Here is an 18261-nt window from a genome sequence, read left to right on the forward strand (position 1 = left end):
TTTCCCGGTATATGCCTCTGACCCTTTTTGAATATCGGAATTATGTTTGCTTTCCTCCAATCCCCTGGTACATCTCCTGTCCTAATACTGTCCGCAAAGATCAGGAACAGCGGTCTGGATATAACCTTACTGAGTTCCTTGAGTACTCTCGGATGTACGCCATCCGGGCCTGGTGATTTGTTTGTGTTAAGTTTGTCCAGCCTTTCCCTGATTTCACCCTCTGTTAGCCATAGTGGCAAGTCCTGTGTATTACTACTAACCATACCGTCATGGTCAGTGTATCCCTCCGTTTCCTGTGTAAATACTGACGAGAAAAAAGCATTCAGCACGGTTGCTTTTTCAGTGTCCTCTGTAACCATCCTCCCATCATCGTTAATTATGTGTGCAATATGCTCTGCCCCAGTTTTTTTGCTGTTGATATACTTAAAGAATTTCTTTGGTTTTTTTTTACTATCCTCCGCTATTTGTCTCTCAAAGTCTATTTTAGCCATCTTGATTTCGTGTTTACACTTCTTATTTGCCTCCTTTATTGCTCGAAAGCCGATACTGTGCCCTCTGATTTATATTTCCTGAAGGCCAATTTTTTTCCCCTAATAAGTTTTTTAATGCTACGGTTTAGCCAGCCAGGTTTGGCTTTGTCTCTTCTAAATTTATTTCCCATAGGAATGCACTGCAAGATGCCTTTGCCTAATATGTTCCTAAAGCATTCCCATTTTTCCTCTGTGGTCAGGGATCCCAGGGTCTGGTCCCAGTTTACCCTTTCCATCAATGAGTACAATTTTGGAAAGTCTGCCCTTCTGAAGTTAAGGGTTCTTATGTTCCCCACTTGCCTTGCTATATTGTTATTTACGCTAAATGTGATCATCCTGTGATCGCTAGACCCCAGGTTGTCCTGGACTCCTACTTCCGAGATTAGGTCTGGGTCATTAGTGATCAATAGATCCAGGATTGCGTTTTCTCTAGTAGGAGAGTCCACCAACTGTGACATGTAATTATCCAGTAAGGTTTCCGTGAATAGACGGCCCTTATGTGAGTGTGTAGTCCCCTCATCCCAGTCAATGTCGGGATAATTGAAGGCCCCCAATATGATGACTGATCCTAGCTTTGCCACTTTACCCAAAAGTGCTAAAAATTCCAGCTCTACCTCCTCCCCTTGTTTAGGTGGCCTATAGCAAACCCCCACAATTACTATACCCTTTTCTCCTTCCCTATGGAGTTCTACCCATATGCATTCTAACTCCATACTCATCCTTTCCGTAATGTCACTCCTCTCAATCACCTTTACATTGTTCTTGACGTAGAGACATACCCCTCCCCCTCTTTTTCCTACCCTGTCCTTCCGGTACACCGAATACCCTTGGATATTGGCCAGCCAGTCATGTGAGGGGTCGAACCAAGTCTCTTCTATTCCCACAAGGTCTATGTCCTCCTCATGTACTAACATTTCCAATTCATCCATTTTATTAGCTAGGCTCCTGGCATTAGCATATACCCCTCTTAGTTTTACGGGAGGTAAACGTGATTGGTGGTTATGTTTATTCCTGTTTGGTCTGCGGTTCTCCCGCACAGACCTGCCAATTGACGTTGTGGACCCACTGTCGCTGCTGACCCTACAGCTGCCTTCAGTCCTTTGCTCCCTCCTAACTGCCTCTACTTCTGAGCCCTCCCCCCCGTCTCCTAGTTTAAAAGCCCCTCCAACTTGGTGACCATCTTTCTCCCCAAAAGAGCTGTACCTTCCCCATTAAGGTGCAGCCCATCCTTACTAAAGAGCCGGTAGCCGACTGAGAAGTCAGCCCAGTTCTCCAGGAACCCAAACCCCTCCTTCCTACACCAGTTCCTCAGCCACTTGTTAAGTTCCCTAATCTCCTTCTGCCTCTCCTGTGTGGCTCGAGGTACAGGCAGTATTTCAGAGAAAACCACCTTGGAGGTCCTTTTCCTCAATCTATTACCTAAGTCCCTGAAATCGTTCTTTAGGATCCTCCACCTACCTTTAACTTTGTCATTAGTGCCCACATGCACCATGACCGCTGGGTCATCCCCAGCCCCGCACAATAATCTGTCTGCCAGATCTGCGATGTGCCAAACGCGGGCGCCCGGTAAACAACATACTGTTCGGTTCACGAGATCTTTTTTACAGATTGCCCTCTCTGTCCTCTTGATAATTGAGTCCCCAACTACCACAACCTTTCTAACCTTTCCTGAGTTACGCCCCCCCTTCTTCCTGGAGCCGTCCCTCCCCTGGCAGCTGGGGGAGGGCGCATGCTCCAGCACTGCCACCCCTGAGTTGATATCCCCCTCAACCTGCAACTCGGCAAATATGTCAGGGTGTACCAACTCAGGACTGGCCTCCCTGACACTCCTCCCACTAACATTCCTAACAGTCACCCAGCTGCGTGCCTCTGCTGCTTGCGTCTCCTCTATTCCTCCCTCCTCTATGCTGGCCCCTGCCACCGCCTGATGGGTAATGTCCAAGCTCCTTTCCAGGTTGTAGATGCCACGCAGTCTTACCACTGTGTTCTCTAGATCCACGATGTTGGCTTCCAGAGCAACAAGTCGCTCACATCTTGCAGTATTCGTCCTCGATTGGTTCATCAAGAAACTCATACATGGCGCAAGAAGTGCACTGAGTGGTATCCCCAATCCTGTCGGACATTATTACCCACTACTCTATGGGGATAATGTTATTGACCTGCTCTTCCTATCTATTTACTCGGTGAAACTTTGGCTTTTATATTTTACCCAAAAAATTGGGTAATTTGTGTTAAAAATAACTTTTTGATGTTTTTTTTTTGTGAAGTTTTTTGCTTCCTAGACCCTTGCCATAATATTCTGTGACCAAAAAATTTAAAATACCACTATTTTATTCTCTAGGGTGTCTGCTTTCAGAAAATATATCATGTTTGGGGATTTTATATAACCTTCATGTTTAAAATTATTTTTTTTACCCATGCAAATTTTGGGTAGGTAGTGCCATGGTTGTGATTGGAACCAACGACCCGAGTCCTGCTATGTGGAAATGCTAACCAATTAGCTCAAAATATGCGAAAAAGAGCCTCCAACCTCCAGAGTTGGGCTTCTGGCCACTCACAAACTGGCATCGGCCAATTTGTTAGCGGCCATAGCTCAAAGGGGTGTTGAGTCCAGAGACGTTGTTTAGCCACTGTGTGAATGTAGCCTTTAATATCCAAGAAATATAAACAAAGCATAACCCTTCAGAGCTGGTTCACACTACCACTACCAGAAAGTCGCCCAGTGACTTGGAAGAGACTTGGAAGAGACTTGTGCACTACTTTGAAGAGACAGGCGACTTTGTCTGTGGGGAATGCCTGGCTAATCTCTTTCTTCTTCCTGGAAAGTCTGATAACAAGTCGTGTCAATTAAGATAAGGAGGCAACTCCCATTGAAGTATATGGGACAGTCGGATCACAGGTCGCTTCAAAGTAGTACAGGACCCTTTTCTGAAGTCGGAGCAACTTCAGTAGTGCCAATTAAGACAGCACTGATTGATTAACACTGCTTTTGTTATGTCAAGCTACCTGGGGCAACACAAGTTGCCTCACAAGTCGCGCTAGTGTGAATGGGCTCTTATAGTGTGCATTTGTCTCAAATAAAAGCACTAAGTGCAATTTCTGTCTACTGCTTTGTTCCTCTGCTATCTGCATGAATAACTACTGACAAATTTTCCTGACACCAAGAGAAAAATGGTGACAGGGGAGGGACCTCCAGCAGATTGACAGCCTCAGCTCTATTCCTGCGTGCTGTGTGAAGGGGGGTGTGTCTCTTTCTTCCAATCAGCTGTCAGACCTCTCCTCGCTGAGCTTTGCACAGTGTAATTTCAGCTCTCCGGCCACTTTTTTTATAACGTTATCACGCAAGCTTATAAATTCAGTACTTTGAAGTTGAACAGATGTAGAGAAGAGAAGACTGCAGATAGACGTATACAACGTATGTAGGAGGATTTGTTTCATCTCTGTGTATCACCCGAGGATAGTCCCTTTTCTGGGTATATGTGAGGGTTTGCAATCACTTTTAAATAGTTACAAGAACTGAACCGTCAAGACGTCTCTGAGCTGCACTGAATGCTACAACAGATCTGAGAGTTTCGAGGATCGTTTGGCTGTCTAAATGAAAGGGCTCGTTTGGTGAACGTGTAACTCAGTGTCCAACAAAATTACAACTGTGAGGGCCCGGAATCAAAGCAAAGAAACCTTGAAAAGATTGAGGAATCATGATATAATGAGACGTACCAGATTAGCAATGTTTCCCATCCACACTGGACCCAAGTTCTCAAGGCATGAAGACATTTGCTCCTAGACAAGGGGCCCCTGTTGACTTATTATTGGCGGTCTGGTGATTCTGCAGTAAATTCATATCACACGGCTGGCGGCCTGCTGGCGACTTTTCATGTTTCATTTACACTCGGTACATGATTGTTTATTGTCCTGAACGGCTGCGTTCACTCTTGGCACCTTTTATTGTCCTGTCACAGCCAGTGAGCTGATATTTGCAGGTTTTATTTCTAGCGTTGGAACTGAGGCCGTCCAGCAGAGAGCTCTTCATGTCACGGCAGTTCACTGGGTTTTCTAGAGGTCACTGGATTGATTTTACAGTCATGGCCATATTCCAGAATGAGGTGACCAGAAATAAAATGCAAGAATAATTTATTCACGCTCCTGTCTGGGGAAAAAATGGCAACAAGCAGAGTTTTTTGGCTCAAAGTTTGGCTCTGTTACTAGCAGCTCCGCCACCCTTTATAACCAGAACAAGGTGGATTGAGACTGGGCAAGCTTGACATGCAAACATTTGTTCTTAAAGGGTTCCTGTAGATTCAAATTAACTTTCACCTCTTCAAGAAGCATATGATTGGCACAGAAATTAATAGGAATGGATCATTGCCATTTTGACCACAGTGAGACCAACCTCCGCATATAATGACCAATAGGTAGATGACAGACGTGTGAAGGCAAAAGCCAGAGATGAGTTTTCAATTCTGGTCAAAATGTATTTAAAGCATTGATGCTAACTGATCCGGACTTGCTGGGACAGTCCTGCATTTCTGTCTTCTGTCCCAATGATGCTGTGTCCAATGATTACAACCTCACCCTTATTTGAGGTACAGATGGTACACAGTACTAAAAAAAAGGGTATATGCTGAGTGTCTTAGGGGTTAGTGCCCTTTTTTTATTAGGGTCCCTTCTATGGGTGCATATGGTGATGGGAAAAGGCTACCCCTGGTATACTAATAGCCTTAGGAAGTGAACCCTATGAGGTAGGCCCGTGGCAAACCTGTTTGTAGAACTCACCCTTGGGGGACCTTCACTGAAGACAGTAGAAGAGTTAAGTGGTTATTCTGTGTTTGTTGAATATGCATTGTGTGAAATGTACTGTATATGTCGGGTCTGGAGAAGTGGAGACGAAAGCCGGGTTGTATAACGAACAGTACATTATGCTCCAACTACAGTAAAATCGTTGAAAGGATAAACCTGTGGACATACCTTATTTCTGGAGGTGGTCCTCAGGTCTACCTGAAAGGGTGGAGGTGGTCCTCAGGACCATCTTGAGGTGGGCCTCAGGCCTGAGAACTGTGTGGAATATATATGTGGGGTCTGGAGGAGTGGAAATGAAAGTCTGGTTCAGTGTTGGGGTAGTTACTCAAAAAATGTAATTAGTTACTTCTGTAAATTGTAACGATATTACTTTACTATTACTGCATTTGAAAAGTAACTTCACTACTTATTACTTTACTTTCCTCTTTCTTAATTGACCGTGTAGAAGAAGATACATGACACTCTTTCTGCATAGAGTTTATTGTATAAACACAGGCTTTGGGAAACATGAGAACAAAACCTGAAAAAACTGAATAAAATATAAAGTGCAGCAAAAAGTCATAAACTTCATCCCTCTCTATTCTTCGAAATAACGATTGTATCGCACGGCTTGGGTAACGCAGGAAAGCGCGTTCCTATAGCCTAGTAAAGTAGTGTAGTTACCAATATTATGGCACTTTTCCACTGCAAGTACCGGCTCGTACCGGCTCGGCTCTACTCGGCCCTGCTTGGCCCGGTTTGCTTTTCCACTGCTGGTACCGCATGGTATAGTGTCGGAACGGTTCGGTACGGTACGGTACGGTATAGGTTTGCTTTTCCACTAAAGTAGTACTAAAGTTAAGTGGGTGGGATAACAACGGGGTGGGTGGGATTCTCTGACCAATCAGTGGCTAGTAGTGACTGCATGCAAAGGATTGTGGGATATGGTACCAGTTTGGTACCTGTTGGAACCACAATCGAGTAGGTACTGTTTTTTTCAGAGCCGTACCGTACCGTTCGGTTCCATGCAGTGGAAAAGCAAACCTATACCGTACCGAACCGTTCCGACCCTATACCATGCGGTACCAGCAGTGGAAAAGCACAAAAGCGAGCCGAACCGTTACGGTTCCATGCAGTGGAAAAGCGCCATTAGTATTGTATCTAGTTACATTACTTCGTTACCAAAAAAAGTAATGTAGTTACTGTAATCAGTTACTTTGTAACTCGTTACCCCCAACACTGGTCTGGTTGTAGTGCACTGTACATTATACCCGGACAATAATTATTTTAATTACTGTAACAAGTAGTCATTGAAAGGCTAAATGTGTGGGCATTCTTTATTTTTTGAGGTAGCCCTCAGGACCATTTGAAAGGGGGAGGTTGTCCTCAGGATCGTCTGGAGGTGGGTCTCAGGCCTGAGAACTGTGTGGAATATATATGTTGGGTCTGGAAGGATGGAGACGAAAGCTGGGTTTTATACCCTGACTACAGTAAAATCGTTGAAAGGCTGAATGTGGAGACATTGCCTATTTCTGGTCCTCGGGACCACCTAAAACGGGCAGGTGGTCCTCAGGTCTGAGAACTGTGTGGAACATACATGTCGGGTCTGGAGGAATGCAGACGAAAGCCAGATTGTAACAAACTGTACATTATACTCCAACTACAGTAAAATTGTTCAAAGGCTGAACATTGTAGACATTCCCTATTTCTGGAGGTGGGCCTCAGGCCTGGAGAATGTGAGTGACTAAAGACGGTGGAGTTTCTATTTGTTTCAGGCGTGTGCACGCCGTATCCTTTACCTGTTGCAGGAGGATGGTGGGAAGTGCCCTTAGGCCAGTATGGGTGTTGCTGATGACAAACCAGAGCTGCTTAGAATTGGGTTGTGGTCGTAAGGGGGCAGTTTCTGCATAGTTAGGGTTGGGACTGCCTAGAAAGTGGGCCTGCTCCCGGTCAGGCTGCCCTGAGGGTAAGTGTATTCTCGGCAGACCCATACCAACTGTGGGCCAGGGACTGGGACAAAGATGTTGGTATGTTTGTTAGAGTGTATGTCGGGACAAAAACATTTTTTCTAGTTTTAGATAGAGATGGTGAAAGGTTAGAACCCCTGTTGCACTTTTACTGCTATTCAGTGCTCCATTAGAAAGATTTACCCTCGCTTCCTGTCCTGTTGACAATGGTTTAACCAGACAGAAGGTGAAGGAAAAATCTACAACACGGACAGAAAGCAATACAAATCTGACAGGGGTTCTAACCTTTCCCTACTCTATTAAAGAAAGCGTTACCATATCTATCTGTGTTGTTGTTTGAGTGTTTCCCTCACTTCCTCTCTGGTAAACCGACCTCAGCAGTAAATCAAGTAAAGATAAATCTCTTTATCAGAGCCTTATAGCTGTAAAAACCTGACTGGGGTTCCAACCCAAGCATCTATTGTATCTAAAACCAAACCTTTTTATTTGCAGTCCACCCAAAATGAATTTTTAAGATATAGGTAGAGCCTAGGCAACCCCTAGCTTCTTATGTCTTGGATATCCCAACCGCAAGATAGCAGAGCCAGAATTATCAACTCTTCTCATGTTCACCGGAGAGTTTTGGATGTTCCCATCCACCTTTGCATTTTTAGCTCTTCCGCGTATATTTTCCATTATATAAAATAAATACAAAATTTAGCAGAAGATTGGGAACCCATACTGCACATGTGTCAAACACATGGCCGGCAGTTATGGATCTCCAGAATCTGAGAGAGAGAACAATCTCCTGACAAGGCAAGGCGGATCTGCCTACACACACGCCTAAACCCTGAACTCTGCACTCTGTATGCAACACACTCCTAAACCCATCTATCTGTGCATAGAGCACCCCTAAACCCTGCATTTTGTACATAACGCTTCTCTGAATTCTGCACTCTGTATGCAACACACTCCTAAACCCATCTATCTGTGCATAGAGCACCCCTAAACCCTGCATTTTGTACATAACGCTTCTCTGAATTCTGCACTCTGTATGCAACACACTCTTAAACCCATCTATCTGTGCATAGAGCACCCCTAAACCCTGCATTTTGTACATATCACTTCTCTGAATTCTGCACTCTGTATGCAACACACTCCTAAACCCATCTATCTGTGCATAGCACACCCCTAAACCCTGCATTCTTTACATAGTGCACCTCTGTACTCTGTGCATAGTGCACCCCTGAACTCTGTACTCTGTGCATAGGGCACTCCTGGAACTGCACTCTGTACATAGTACACCCACTGAACCCTGTGCTCTGTATATAACCCACTGTATATAGCGCACTCCTGAACGCTCCACACGGCGTAATCCTGAACTTTGTACGTAATGCACTCCTGAACGCTCCACACGGCATAATCCTGAACTTTGTACATAATGCACTCCTGAACCCTGCACTCCAGATACAACTACCACACTGCTGATGCAGCCCATGATGAATTTGAGTTTGACACCCCTGCCCTAATGTGTAGACCCAGAAACTTAGTGCAGAGATCTCTCCCAATAGAGTGAAGGGGCTCTGCACTATGGTTCATTCATTTTTAATAGACTAGCAGAATGCCCGGAGGATCCTTTCAGATAACTTGCTGTATTAATGCACATTTATTAATGCAACACATTACTGTATGTTAAGATGGCCATACACATATACACTATATTACCAATAGTATTGGGACGCCTGCCTTTACACACACATGAACTTTAATGGCATCCCAGTCATAGTCCGTAGGGTTCAATATTGAGTTGGCCCACCCTTTGCAGCTATAACAGCTTCCAGGTCTGGGAAGACTGTCCACAAGGTTTAGGAGTGTGTCTATGGGAATGTTTGACCATTCTTCCTGAAGCCCATTTGTAAGGTCAGGCAATGATGTGGGACGAGAACGCCTGGCTCGCAGTGTCCGCTCTAATTCATCCCAATGATATTCTATTGGGTTGAGGTCAGGACTCTGTGCAGGCCAGCCAAGTTCCTTCACCCCTAACTCGCTCATCCATGTCTTTATGGACACTCACAAATGCGTTTCTGGAAGAATGATCAAACATTCCCATAGACACACTCCTAAACCTTGTGGACAGCCTTGCCAGAAGAGTTGAAGCTGTAAAAGCTGCAAAGGGTGGGCCAACTCAATATTGAATTATTATACATATAAGTCGCGCTAAATATTAGATGGAGATGTGAAGTCCATAAAAGTCCAAAACAATATTATTGATAAATTCCAGGACCAAACTCCCTTAAGGGTATGTGCTTACCAGATGAAGGTAAGGAAAAGGCAGTCTCGCTGCGTGGAAACTTGTCACCTTGACAGTAGATCCAAGCTTCTATGATCGATCAACTCAGTGGACATGGGATCATGAAAAGCAAAAAAAAGTACCGCAATAGCGTAAAACCCAACAAACAAATTGTGACTATCACCAAAGGTGTGGGTAAATGAAAATTGTGATGTGATATGACCTCCACCACAATAAATGAAATAAATGAATCATGCAAAAATATAGGGAAATTAGGGTGAATAACCCCTACCAGAGAGGTTAAGGGTTGATGCCTTGAGTGATTAATGTGTATCGGTTGGAGTAGCCTCTTACCAAACAGAAAAAATAATGACACAGTGAAGAAAACGTTGAAAAAAAGGTAATCGTGCTGAACCACCACCAGCTGAATTCGCCTCTTACCCTGGATAGATATAGATTAGCCAAAGTGCACTAAACAAATCCAGTGTACCACTCAGGAGCCAGCAATTTCACACCTGTGAGAGTTGCCTCTTACCACATATGAAGTTGTATCAAGCCTGTAGGGTAAATCAAGTGGCCAAAGACCGACCCCAAATTGAATCCAAGCCTGTGTGTATACGAATAACCAGGGGATCCGACCAGAGGTGTAGGTAACTGGGTCTCAGAAGTTTCAGCAATATAGGATATCACCACCTCCTTGCAGCAATGCTTCTGTCTTGGCTCCCTTCACATGTGGTGTTTGGGCTTCTGAACCCTACAGGCATAGTTTACATCATTGCAGTACATTTCAACGCAGTAAAAAAGTAGAGCATGCTGCATTTTTCTGCACTGCAAATGCAGGTAATGTGCTACAAATGTGCCAAAAACGCGCTTCAAATGCACTGCACCGCACCCATTTAAGCTAAGAAAGCCAAGCCCAAAAACGTAAAGAAAAATGCACTGCAAACGCAGCACAAAATGCATGCAAGCGCAGAAAGCACACGTCAAGCGTGCGTCAAATGCATGTAAACATGCAGTCAAAAACGCACAGTTATCAGTACATTCTGGTGTGAATGGGCCTTTAGAGCCGGTTCACACCACAGAAGTGTTGTCCGAATCCGTTCTGGATACGTTTCTGCATCCACATTTTTAATGCATTTTCAATGCATTAGAGTACATTTTTCCCCTCTTTGTTTTTTTTTCCCCAAAGTTTTCATGTTTTTTTTTTTTTTTCTGTAATGTGTTCCAATGCGTTTTTGATGTGTTTCGATTTGTTTTGCCACCTTTCATTGCAAAAAAACTGACAGGTGGACCGGATCGGAAAGCCCGTGTGAAAGGAGCCTTACAGGAATGAATGGGCCCTTTATGAAAATATCAGAATGTAAAAATGTAAAAGCAAAGGAAACTTTTTTTTTTTTTTAGAAAAAATCAAGAAAATGCTATTAAAAAAAATAAAAAAAAGTCACATAAAAATTCGATAAATACGGCAATATTATCCTAAAATGATGTGCTTTCTGAAAATGTTCCCTTTAAAGCTGCTTTTGTTTTGTATGATTGGTTCTTGTGTGCCAGCCTATTATCTGCCTCGTCCTCGCTACGTATGTATACCTGCGTCTGCAACATGTAGATTGATCCCATCATTCCTGCAACACGTGCTGCCTGTATTCCTGCCCCCTCCCATCATAAATAAATACATCTACTCCTTGTTTCTGGGGAGGTTAGAGTGTGCCACCAATGACAGCCCTGCCATCCGGCTGAATATCCGCTCAGCCAGATCTTGCTGTTTTCAAGCTGTGTACCCTTGAGATGCAGCAGCAGCAGCAGCAGCAATCTGACATAGACCAACACCACCGTGTGATGTGAGCATCTGCGTAAGGAAAGGATACAGAGCATGCTCAGTGATGCCATTCTCCGGCCCCCAACCAGATCCCTAAAGAGATTGATTGAACTTTGCACTTGCAAATGTCACTGAATACATTCAGCCCGTGATTTCCTCTTCTTTATATAAAGGGGGGTATCTTCCTGCCGGAGGAGGCAGTCGGTACTCTGCAACCATCACCTGTGCAAGGCAAGCATGGATGCCTGGGATTTGTTATCATCGCCTAATGATGGGAGACATATTTGCACCTCTCTTTAGGTGACCTTTGCTTAGGTAGGGGGGGTGGGGGGGGTTGATGCTGCTGATGCTGATGCATGTATCCTTTATGATGATGGACCATTCTGCTGGGAATGCTACCCCCCAGTACTTGCGCTGAAGTTGCCGTGGTTGGCTTGTGCTGGAGCTTGCAAGGCAAGATGGATAGGAAAGAGGAAGCAAATCACCAATTCAATCCAGGCTTTGCTTTAGACGGGATCATTTCTGGCTGCCACCGCCGAGCACGGTGATTGAGCAGGCTGGCTAATGAAGGCCTCCTGGATCAGGCTTTTAAAAAGAGCCAAGGGAGGACGACTGAAGAATTCTGACATTTGCGTAAGCTGATTTTTCATTATTTTGTCTGCTGCTTTGCTACCTGTGACTCCAAACTGCAGGACAAGTAGTAATGAGGAAGGGATTGTGAGGTTCTGTCTATAGACCCGGTACTACGCTATCCAATGATCAATATCATTAGAAAGTTCTTATGTAAAACCTACGGTCTGGGAACATCTAAAAATAAGATGTGGGGGAAATTCTGAGCCCGAATAACCAATTTCATCACAAACAGTTTTATATTTATACAATCTTTTTTTACATATTTTAGATTTTATCTACATATTTTATATTATACAGAATTTAGTAGATAATATCAAAAAAATGGGGAAGGGCTAGAGGATTTTCTTGGTACCGATAGACACACAACAAAGTGTAAAATCAAAGGTATTTTATTACAAAAATTAGCAGTAAGACAAAAATATTCAAAAAATATACAAAAAAGTGAAAGTGTGAAGAATTCGGGTATTTGCCTAAGCTGATTTTTCATTATTTTGTCTGCTGGTTTGCTACCTGTGACTCCAAACTGCAGGACAAGTAGTGATGAGGCAGGGATTGTGAGGTTCTGTCTATAGACCCAGGACTACGCTATCCAATGATCAATATCATTAGAAAGTTCTTACGTAAAACCGGTACGGTCTGGGAACATCTAAAAATAAGATGTGGGGAAATTCTGAACCCGAATAACCAATTTCATCACAAACATTTTTATATTTATACAATTTTTTTAAACATTTTTTAGATTTTATATACATATTTTATATTATACAATTTTCATATTACAAACATGATCGGGACTGTAGGTTTGTTTTTGAGTTGAATTTGTACAATTTTCATATTACAGGCGGTCCCCGGGTTACAAACATGATAGGGACTGTAGGTTTGTTCTTAATGAGGTTGTAAACCCAAAATTGTATTTTTTTTTTTTTTTTTTAAACCTGAAAGAGAAACACATAATTGCTCATTATGAAATACTTACCTTAGAACGAGCCCCCGCCGCGCCGTCCGCTTACCTCTATGACGGGCGACATGTTCAGTCGCCCGTCTTCTGGGATCGCGGCATCCGGCCACCTGATTGGCCGGAGCCGCGGTGACGTCACTCCCGCGCAAGTGCGCGGGAGCTGACGGTCACGGCACGGGGCTCTGAAGGAACGGCACGAGCGGCCGTTCCTTCAGAGCGCATGCGCCAGTGGCGTCACTGGCTGCATGTAAGGTAAATATCTCCTAAACGGTGCATGTTTGGGAGATATTTACAGTACCTATAGGTAAGCCTTATCATAAGCTTACCTATAGGTACAAGTGTCAGAGGAGGGTTTACTTCCTCTTTAAGTTGAATTTGTTTGTAAGACGGAACAGGTAAATTTTTTTAAGTGTAGCCCCAGCCAAAAGAATAATTTGTAAGTTTTTTGGATAGCATAGGGAAGGGTTACCACTCCTGTGCCATTTATTTTGCTGTCTGTGCCCCTGTTCAGAAGATTTCATCTCACTTTCTGTCCCTGTGACTACTGGATTTTGAACATTTTGGGTTGTGAAAACAAAGATTAGTGATAAAGCTTCAGTGAAAACACCTTTTTCCCATGAGAACTCTTCCAGGAGTGAATTTCCCTTCCTATGGGGAGATTTCCTCTCACTTCCTGTTGTCTCCCTCTATTTGTAAGTAGGAGTCGTTGTTTGTAACCTCGGGACCGCCTGTATACAGAATTTAGTAAAGAATATCAAAAAAATGGGGAGGGGCTAGAGGATTTTCTTGGTACCGATAGACACGCAACAAAGTTTAAATCAAGGATATTTTATTACAAAAATTAGCAGTAAGACAAAAATATTTAAAAAAAATATACAAAAAAAGTGAAAGTGTGCATTAAAATAATTTGGTTCTCATTGCACCCTGATGTTCTGACCAAGCTGTGTTATCATTTGTAATTATATCAGATAGAGATAATATTGTACAACAGTGGGGTAATATTATAAAGCTGTAAAGACGATGTTAACCAGTACTCTGTAGAGACTCTGCTGGTCAGTACTCCACTAGTTTTGCGGTATTTACCGAAGGCTGTCTTTAACACAGGGCAAAAGGGGCAGCTGCCCCGGGCCCAGTCATTGTTATGGGGCCCAAGGCAGCTCCCCCTTGAGCCCGCACTGCTCTCAAATAGTTAATAAGTGGATTCGGGAGGGCTCAAGAAAATGTTTGGCCAGGGTCCAATCAATATTAAAGATGGCCCTGTATTTACCGCTTCTTCAGGAGTTTGGGGGTGAGACACCACAGATTTATTTTATAATGAAAAACATACAGAAATTTAAATAACAACATATGAAAATATATTCAAAAAGAAAATCGATTTGCTAAAAATAATAATGGCTGGGCACTTACCAGTGGGTGCACAGAAAAAGTGGGCAGAGGCAAACAATAGGCATATATATATATATATACACAGAATTTATATGATGCCAACAATTTGCACAGCACTTAACAATTTAAATGGAGACAGTACAGTTACAATACAGTTCAATGCAGAATGATTAGGAGGGCCTTGCTCATGGAGCTTACAATCTAAAAGGGAGGTGGTACAAAAGGTAATAGCTATGGGGTGGGGAGCTGATGAAGGTGGTTGACTTAGTTTTTAGTTGTGTATATATTTAATCGTGACGTGCTTCTTTTATTTAGAGCATTTTTCTGTATTTCAAATACTGTAGTTTGTTAAATGTTATGCAGTAAATCTCATAGGAGAACTAAATCTAGAAAACGGAAAATAGTGATCTTGCAGACGGATCGCACAAGACTTTATTAGCTAATATCGGTCATATACATACTGATCTGATTGTTGGGTAAACTGCTTTTTCCTAAATAAAATTTGGATTAATATAGCAATTATTGATCAGTTAGGACTGCTATTACAGGATCACAACAAATGTGATTAAGGCTCCGTTCACACTGGGGCGATCCGACTTCCCGGGGCGACCTCCGAGGTCGCGGTGCGAGCAGCGCGCCGCGACCTCGGAGCCGCCGACACGGACTTCATAACATTGAAGTTTATGACGGTCGCTCCGGGTCGCCCCCAAAGAAGCTCCGGACCCTTTTTTTAAGTCGGAGCGACTTGTGTCGCTCCTATTAGAACGGGTCCACAGCTTCCCTATGGGAGGCGACCTACGGCGACCTGTGAGGCGACCAGGTCGCCTCACAGGTCGCCCCAGTGTGAACGGGGACTGAGATGGCCTCAACATTTTTGATAGTCTTCAAGTCGGTTGCATGTGGCGTATGATCGATTGACTCTGAAACGGTCACTTTCAATTCTTCTTTGCTTTTTCCAATAAACTTTTGACAGTAAGAGACCCAAACATGTGTCTGCCTGTACACGTGTCGGCGGCCAGCAAAAGACAGCCCCATAAAACCATTGACAGCAAGAAGTCTGCTATTATTAGCTATTCATTTCTGATGTGTTGCTATCAAAGAGGTAAAGGGAGGATCCTGAGCTAAAGAGCTTACAATCCAAAAGGAAAAGAAGAAGATTCAAGTAAACACAGCATAGGTTGTCAACCAACCCGGCCAGTTACATAGATATTGGACATAGACATTTATAAATAATATTAATGCATATTTACTCTCAGACTTGACTACAAACGTCTGAAATATTATTTTATATTCCTAACAAGAACATTTGTAGCAAGAAAAAAAAAAATCCCATAAAACAGGTCTAATGGCTTAGGATAAATATAATACAGAGTTTGACCAAAGAGGTTTAGACCTTTTATAATGTGCTAGACCAGGAGTCTCCACACTTTCTAAGCAAAGGGCCAGTTTACTTTCCTTCAGGCTTTGGGGGGCTGTGGCCAGGGGGAGTAGAAAATGCTCCGGCTTGGTTTTAATGGGATGAATAGCGCTCCATTGATGGTGTCAGTAGGGGGAATGGTGCTCCATCATTGGTGTCAGTTGGTGGAACAATGCCCCACAGGCCAGATAACGGTAAACAAAGGGCCACATCCAGCCCCCGGACTGAAGTTTGGAGACCTGTGCAAGACACATACAGCATGTCCACCATATGCACAGGCAAATGTTAAGGGGGGTGAGACCTAAAGAAGGAGGCCATGCCTCCGAAACGCGTAGTCCTTGGCAACCATAGTGGTGTCATGCTAGGGGACCCGATCGTAGATCTCCCCTCTGTGTATCCGCACTGGTGTCTCTATTGAGCGGCTACTCGATCAATCCCTGCAGTGTGTGTGCGGCGACGTTTGGACCGTGCGCAGGCGCACTACACACAGTCTCCTCGAGGCGGAAGGTTCACTCCGGATGTCACGGGTTGGTTAGTGCAGGACGAGCGGCCGAGCCAGCGGTACGGAGAGGAGAGTGTTCAGCCCATGGAACATCGGGGTTCTGATTGCTGTGCATGATATCTCTTATGCTTGTGAGTACCTGTTTTTATGGCTATATTATTCATCAATAAACGGTGTTATGCTAGGGCGGTTGTGCGCTCTGTCCTTTTTGTTTCTTCATACAGGCAAATGTTACCATTTGCAACCAAATAAGGTGACCCACCAACACCATTGCTGTGTATTAAAGCTCCACTTCACTAGATTTTATTTATACAAATCCCTTCCTTCTCCCTGCCCAACCCCCCCAGTCTCTTGGAAAAAGGAGTACCCATCCTTGTGCCGTGTTCCTTCAATCCTGGCTGCTGTGTCACTTCCAGGCCAAATCATGGCCAACTTCATTCAACCCACTTCCTGTAAGTCACGGGAGTCAAGGACACACCCCCTGGGCTCACAGGAGAAGGATGCAAATAATAGCACTGTTCTGTGCATTGAGGGCCGTGAACCACAAGAAAAAGGGAAAAGGATCCTGGAGCATCATGTCATTGGGTGAAGAATTGCCCAATAATTAAAGAATGTGTGTATGTGGTGGGCGGGGTACCAGTATCTTGGTCGTATACATTTGCATTAGAGTTTGTTCTGTTGAAAAACAATAGACTTACTGGTCAGATCACCTGGTGAAACAAAGCTTGAAAAAGAAAACTAATGCAGCCACCACATCTAAGAATTGGTTAGCTGCAATATAATAAATGTTTGCTTTTAGGTTTAATGCCACTTTAAGAAGCTCATGTATTTTGACGTACAAGGTGACACGAGGAATATTTATAAAGCAGCGAATCTATCATTCACCAAAAACTGTTAAGTGCAGGTGAATCTTCCTAAGCCTGGTTTTTTAAAAAATTTCCTGATTCCCCGGCAATGAAAGTTTGGTGAAACTGATTTATAAATTTGCCCCTTACTATACTAGCGCTGCAAAATATATACAGTGTGTATGTGTGTTTATATAGGCGTTTTCTGAATTCAGTGGGCATTGGGCAACATCGTATATTGGAGCCCCTTTCTGAAGACTCTGGGCTACACCACTCTATGCTATGGGTGACACACACTGGGTGCTTAGCGGTGTGTATATGGCCAGAGCCGGTACCCTGGATGAAAACCATTTGTCTCCAAGTTCAGTCAGAGGTTATGATCACATATAAATGTGACCAGTGCCAGCAACGTTCATTTATTTGCACCCAATAAATCTCTGTTCCCCTCATACCCCCAGACCCGTTGAACTGCATGCTATTACTTGACTTCACTAGGTTTTATAACTAAGCGGACCGATGTACATATATATCACCTGAGTTCTTGATCAGTGTACTGTTGGCATTGTGCCCACTCCTTTCACAGGGTGGATGCACTGCCAGCATACTTGGATCTCCTTTGAGCTGCAGATGCAAGTGACAGGCATGGCTGTAACTCAGAGGACATTGTCGCAGCAAGCAGCGCTTCTACAATTGAATTCCCAATGTGTGCTGTGAGCAGTTGGCCCTGCTTTCCCTCAAGGCTCACGTGTACTGCATGCACTGCACACATTAGGGACACCCCAGTGTATATGTTTTTATATATATACACATATACATATATATCTTTAACACCTTAGTGTCAGTACTGATGATGTCAGTGACAGATAACCAAATAGGCAGAGTAGGCACCAGCCTATGGGCCCCACATCGTTTTAGAGCCGGTTCACATTAGAGCGATCCGACTTGCCGGGGTGACCTCATAACATTGAAGTCAATGCAGGTCACTCCAGGTCGCCCCAAAGAAGCTCCGGACCCTTTTTCTAAGTCGGAGCGACTTGTGTCGCTCCTATTAGAACGGGTCCACAGCTTCTCTATGGCAGGCGACCTGTCAGGCGACCAGGTCGCCTGACAAGTCGCCCCAGTGTGAACCGGCTCTAAGGGTCCCATGACAACACATCAAAAA

The 18261-nt window shown here is 43.9% G+C and overlaps 1 protein-coding gene across 15 annotated transcripts in view; it reads left to right on the forward strand.

Moving 5' to 3' along the window:
- The window catches only part of CACNB2 (calcium voltage-gated channel auxiliary subunit beta 2), a 519021-nt gene that overhangs the window by 352101 nt on the left and 148659 nt on the right, over positions 1-18261 (forward strand). For 4 of the 15 annotated variants that reach the window (XM_082259430.1, XM_082259435.1, XM_082259429.1 and 1 more), the window contains exon 1: positions 11687-11991. The exons of 10 other annotated variants lie outside the window; for them this stretch is intronic. In XM_082259430.1, the coding sequence (XP_082115556.1) occupies positions 11923-11991 (69 nt within the window). In that variant the 5' untranslated portion in view covers positions 11687-11922. Of the gene's footprint in view, positions 1-11237; positions 11659-11686; positions 11992-18261 lie in introns of those variants that run through there. One more of the 15 variants, XM_082259432.1, reaches the window with a different exon arrangement.

This window comes from Pelophylax lessonae (assembly GCF_965119305.1).
Source record: "Pelophylax lessonae genome assembly, chromosome: 5".
In the NCBI taxonomy this organism is placed as follows: domain Eukaryota; kingdom Metazoa; phylum Chordata; class Amphibia; order Anura; family Ranidae; genus Pelophylax; species Pelophylax lessonae.